Consider the following 6350-nt stretch of genomic DNA (forward strand, 5'->3'; position numbering starts at 1 on the left):
CACACACACACACACACACACACACACACACACACACACACACATACATACACATACACTGCTGGCACTGCTGGAATTTAACAATACAATGTCACAGATTCAGGTCAGTACAGTTGTATGAACTGATGAGCAACTTCCTGTTTCCTAGAAATATTTTTCAAAAGACTTAGATGAGGCAATCTTACATAACCATCATAAACTGCAACAGTCTTTACTCAGCTTTCGTGAGAACATCTTGAGAAACAAGAGCTCCACAGAACTTAAAACAGCACGTGTCTACGTATACTGTATTATGAAGAACATAATTATCTCCTTAGACTATACAAACACATACGGACAACTAAAGAAGGATTTTCACAAATCCAACAAATTTTATAATAAGCAGAAAAGGCACAAAGTTAAATTAAATGAGCTGTTTGAAGGAAGCTGACAATATTCTGTGATGTGGTTAAAGTAAAATAAACCAGCTCTAAATTCACTTCTTTGAAACTGTGTGTTACTGGGTGGCTGTGCTATACTTTGTACAGTAACACACACCACACCCCACTTTAACAGTAATTTCATAACCTGCAGTTTCATCTTTTGCATTACCTAATCTCAGTGACTATTTTTAACTAAGGATGGTGCATGTTCTTAGAGTTCTGTATATATGTCACTTACATCCTCCGGGAGCTTAGAAACAGGCCATCGAGCAGTAGAACAGGACAGGTTAGTGAGTGCATCATTTACTATAGTGTGTGGGTGGAAATGTATGCCTAGACTTGCAACTAACTTACTATATACTGAAAAAAAGCTTAACAATTTTAAAAGCTTGGCAATAAATTATAACATATCACACTTACATCTGTTCAACCCAAATCCACAACCCAAAAATGTGTTCTACAAAACAAAAAACAAAAAAATATAAATAAATAAATAAACATGAAGGTGGAGGCAAAGAGAGAGCACCAACCCTAACCAGACCAATAACAAACAGTGTGTGTGAACAATATTCATCTCACCCACCTGGAGTTGTGGTTGAGCTCTTGGGAGATGTCATCCACCATGTCGTTCTCAGATGCTTCATGTGCCATAGCTTTACACAGCTTACATGCCACCAGGGCCTTGGCCATGGCTTCCTCGCCATGCTGCCAAAAGAAGAGCGCCATCTTCTGTCGTTTCATAAGCACAGCCCAAACCATCAGCTCGTGGAAGGGGAAAGGGAAGTGATTGATTTCCGGGTCATCCAGGTCGATGTCCACCTCCTCCTCTCGTTTGCGCGTCGTCTTTTGGCGGCCTCTGCGGATTGGCATGTCATCCTGATGGTAATTAGCAACCAATGAGTTAGGTAAAAAAGATGTATGGAATAATAGAAACTGATTCTGAGCTGTAGATAGTTTAAAGTTCACAGTAGTGCAGCATTTTGTCTGTAGAATAATGTATGTAGTAATTGACCCATTTTCTACAAAGGGGTAAGAGAGAAATGAGTCCACAAAACAAAAATATCACACACTGACACATGGAGCTGCGTTTAAAAAAAGGTGCGGCATCACAACAGGCAGTCACGTACTGTATGTTGAAATCCTAATGCCACATGGGGATGGGGGGTGGGTATTATGTCAATGCCACTACCAAGTAATTTTGTTACCTTCAGTTCTTATCAAATATGACCTTGTATCTTAGCCTGTCTAAACTCCTTGAAATTTGCCCCTGACTCTTTAAGAAACTCCTACTGTTTCTGACACTCCCACTTCAGCACATCTTCAAACCAGTGCATAGGAGCATAGTAGGCAGTCTCCTTAGCATCCAAAAGTACTATTTATTAAATCTGAAAAGGATTGGAGTAGTTCAACCGATGTCTTCTGAAGCTGTGTGGGGGAGGCACGGGGGAGGGGTGCAGTGGGGCGAGTGCATGGCTGCGGATTGAGTTTCAAGGAGGAGCTTTGGGTAAATAGGCGGTGTTTTGTACCAGCAAAGCATTTAGGCAACTTCACATGGCTACCACAATAGATTCAAGGATTTCTCAAACATACATACATACATAAAGCCAACACAACACTTTTGGTATGTTTTTGATGAGGGAAAGACATTATAACATGACACGAAGCTCAAAAAGTCAATTTTGCATAATACCCCTCCCCCACTTCAAATAACACCTCGTATCAATCTATTTAATAGAGCAGTTACATTTATAAAGTAACAGGATTACAGGATAAATGGTATATTTATCCAAAGTTTAAATTATTTGGAGTTAAATTAGACACATTAGATTGTCACAAAATCAAACGTATCCTTTCCCAAACTTTAGACAAACTGACTTTTGTGACCTTATATGGTCTTTAGCTATCCCAGATAATACAGACTGCCAAGTTTAATTCATGTAATAAAAAGTCTAGTTTTTGTGAAGCACACTTAAAATATTTAACAATTTTGTTGTTACCAACTATACACTCAGCATATTTTACATATGAGGAGGCATGAGGGATGAGGAAGCAGAACAGGGGAGGAATAATTAAATAAGGACTTTGATGGGATCAATACTTACTTCCATTCCCAGCAGTTTCAGTGCTTTGGGCTAGAATAAAACACACAGAAAAAACACACATACAAAGTAAAACTTTTGTAGAATGAAGCTTCAATTGAATTTAATCTACAAGAACAACACACAAGGACTTGCAGACTCACTCGCAGAAGGTCATTCATATTCCTTACCATCAAAAATCACTTTCCTTCACATAAATTATTTTTTTTAAAAGACAAACTATATTTGCATTGGTGCGATTATTAATAGACTTTACATGAGGACAATAAGGTTGTACAGGTGGAGTTATTGAAGTGTTATTGTGTGTTTGTGTATGTGTTTAGTAAAAGAATGTGCATCTGTCAGAAAGCAGGACGGGTTTGAATTATGCATTCATGAGCGATCATCTTGCTGGTAAAAATAACCTGAATTTCACGTGGGAATGATGATAACCACATCTATTTCACGGCTTTGTTGTTACTCAACATCAGTTTGCAGGTGCACACACATGAATGTGCAATATTTTTATTATGGAAAATCACAGTGAAAATGGAACTGACTCGCTCTCATTTTGCCAAGACTCTGTCCTGCTTCCTTGCATCTCATCAGCTGCTTTGTTACTTCCAGCTTTGCCTCCTGCTATGATATAAACAGGCAAACCAAGAGTCAGAAAAATGCAATTGAGTAACAAACAAATAAAGAAACTAAAAGGACAAAGTGCATATTTTGGACAATGAATTCAACTAATAGGAGCTTCAGGATGTTCCGAAGGTTTTGGTGCTGCTATCACAAGTTTGTGGATCAATAAAATTAGATGAAGCACTATTTCTAGAATAAATGTTTCTTTATTTATGTACTCGAATTGTTATGTTTCCCCTAAAAGCAACAAATGGTCTGAAATGGTGCTAGCGCCGTGAATAACAGCTCCCTTGTGTTCCCCTTACTGTAGAGGTCAAAGGTTCAGGTCTGTACAGTTCTCCTGGTGTCCATGTGCTCACCCAGCTGTCAGACTCTATCTGTCTCTGTGGATCAGTGATCGCACCACTGATCTGCCAACTGTGCACTCTTCTATGTAATGAGCAGTTGAGGCCTTACAACTCTACTATATTAACTCTCTGCAAGGTACTGTCCATCGACCGTTTGTGCTCTCAGTCTCATCACTACCTGCATTAATATTTACCCCAGTGACCTGAAACGGAGCTGATTTCTTTTTATTCCTTGCCCTGTAAGCACCGTGATCAATAAATGTGCCACAATCTGACCTCATTTACTGTCTTTTTCACAAATTTAAACACAGATGTCTCTTTAATTGCTGTAATAAAACACTTGTCAGATACGCTTTGTGACTAAAGCTCTTGCCATCTGGGCTCTAAACATGAGCGCTCTTTCACAGTCACTTTAATCTTTTTGTCTTGTAATCTCAATTCTTCTGCATTTATGAACAAGCCACATAGCCTTATCTAAATATCTGTCCACCGCCCCAGAGTCTCGTTCTTAATTTGTCATAAAATTGTAGAAAAACGCATAAAATGAGGAACACAAGCACTTGAGTAAAAAAGAAAAAGAATAAAAAGAAGGAAAGTTTTGTACACCTGCGCATAGTTCTATTTTCATCCCACCTGTGGCAGTGTCCGAGTTATTCAGCCAGAACGAGCAGCAGAACATCATGTAATGTGCAATGTGTGTGTGTGTGTGTGTGTGTGTGTGTGTGTGTGTGTGTGTGTGTGGTGTAAAACACACAAACACTAAGCACTAGCATGATTTCAATTATCACCGAGTCCACTTTGAATGCAGGAGTCATTAGGCAGAGGGGCTGTTGTCAAGTGCTCATTTTCCATGAGTCATTATTGTACCTGATGAAGAGCCTCTGCAACGGATGGATGATTTGTTGCATCAAGGTTAAAATAGTTTGTGCTGTAATGTCATTGTGGAAGTAAATTGCAAAACAAGACTTTTTATGGTGGACCTTTAATAATGAGGAGTAATTTAATCACAAGAATTCACAGTTTGTGTGACATGTAAAACTGCTGTCAAATCAAAGAGCTATGATAAATAACATGATTTTAATAAAATAATAAAGGGCTATGGTAACTGGCCTGTGAGGATAAGATATTATGTAAACGTTATTCTGACAAGCTTTATACTAACAGCTCAACACAGTAGTACTAATAATTTTCAGAACTATTGTGACAGAAACATTGCCTCTACAGTTTAGGTACAATTTTATAGTAGAATCCTATTTTTTTGAAGAGTTCCTCATTTGAGCTGAAAAATGAAATAAATGCATCAAAGGTAATATCACTTCCCAACTGCAACCAACCTGAATCACGTTTCAGATTGAGGAGAACATTCAGATCTTTTAAAACAGAGCTCTGTGAAAAAGTTACAAGAAATTACTATTCTAACCTGTTACAGATAGCTCTTTGAACAAAGTTTGAAGAAAAATAGTTCATTTTTGACTGGATTGACCTCCTGATGGATGGTCTGAGCAAGGCCAAGATAAAAATGGATTACTACGATCTTGAAAAAGCTCAATCGCAAAAATGTCAAAGTGTTTCTATGAAAACTTTAGAAAGTTATACATTTTATATTATGTTGATGATTGAGCAAAAGCAAAATGAGATTTTATCTGGGAGCTTCATGGCCAGCTGCTCGGGCCGGCTGTTGCGTCAAGACAATGTCTATTTTTTCAAGCTGAAGTCATTCAAAGAACTATCTAAAACAGGTAACATGCTAATTGTTCATAACCTTTCTACTGAATCCCACTTCAAAAGATCTGATTTTTTTTCTTTTCAGGAAATTTCAAGCACTTATTGATATAATCCATGGAACACAAAGTGGGATTTACATCATCTTTCTTAAATATAATTCATTTACTGTATAGGACGACACTACATTTTTTTGTTTTGGTAAAAATATAGAATGGATGTTGGAAATGATGCAGATAGAATTTGCTAAAATACAAACCTGGTTTAAACTTAATAAATTATCATTAAATTTAGATTAGACTAATTATATGATATTTAGTAATAGAAAGAAAACTGTCGATGCTCCATTTAGAGACGAGGGTGGTGAGATTTGCAGAGTCAGTGAGGTGAAGTCTCTGGGTGTTATCATAGATGAAAAGCTGACATGGAGACCTCGTATAAATCATTTAAGAAATAAAAATAGCCAAGTCCATTGCAGTATTGTGCAAAGTAAAGGATTTATTTAATGAAAAAGGTCTGTTTATATTATATAATACAATAATTGTTCCACACTTGATCTACTTTATTGTTGTTTGGGGAAAATCATGCAAAATAATTACAACTCCAATTTTTATTTTACAAAAAAGAGCTGTAAGAATTATCATCAGAAAACATTACTATCACCCATCTAATTCATTGTTCCATCAGTTGAAGTTATTGAAATTCTTTTTTTTTTCTTCTTTATGGATGGATCCATAAAGAAGTTATTGAAATTCTATGATTTGGTTGATTATAGTATTTTATCAGTCATGTATAGGGCTCATAAAAACACATTACCTTCAAACACCCAATTACACTTTGTTAAAAGAGAAAGTTGTTACAATCACAAGGGAATAGAGATGTTTATCAAAGCCAAATTTAGAACCAGTTTAAAGGAACGGAGTACTTCAGTCCAGGATATAAGATTATGGAATAATCTGGAAGATGACATTAAAAATGCCAGATCAATGTGTATATTTAAGAGAATGATAAAGATTAATTTCCTGGAGAAATATGTAAATGTAAGAATTGTTCAATGAATTAAACCTTTGGTATTTTTTTGTAAACTAAAGATTATTTTTGATTGAATTTATTTATTTGAGAAAAAGGGGCAAATATAAGAT

General features: G+C 36.5%; 1 protein-coding gene across 14 annotated transcripts in view; it reads right to left on the bottom strand.

The window, feature by feature from the left end:
• Positions 1-6350, bottom strand: part of trpm3 (transient receptor potential cation channel, subfamily M, member 3) — a 166971-nt gene that overhangs the window by 26986 nt on the left and 133635 nt on the right. For all 14 annotated transcript variants that reach the window (XM_014012547.1, XM_014012545.1, XM_014012554.1 and 11 more), the window contains 2 exons: positions 2525-2554; positions 1006-1298 (listed from right to left, as the gene is read on the bottom strand). In XM_014012547.1, coding sequence (XP_013868001.1) covers positions 1006-1298; positions 2525-2554 — 323 coding nt within the window. The remainder of the gene's footprint in view (positions 1-1005; positions 1299-2524; positions 2555-6350) is intronic.

This window comes from Austrofundulus limnaeus, unplaced genomic scaffold (genome assembly GCF_001266775.1).
Source record: "Austrofundulus limnaeus strain Quisiro unplaced genomic scaffold, Austrofundulus_limnaeus-1.0 Scaffold92, whole genome shotgun sequence".
Taxonomy (NCBI): domain Eukaryota; kingdom Metazoa; phylum Chordata; class Actinopteri; order Cyprinodontiformes; family Rivulidae; genus Austrofundulus; species Austrofundulus limnaeus.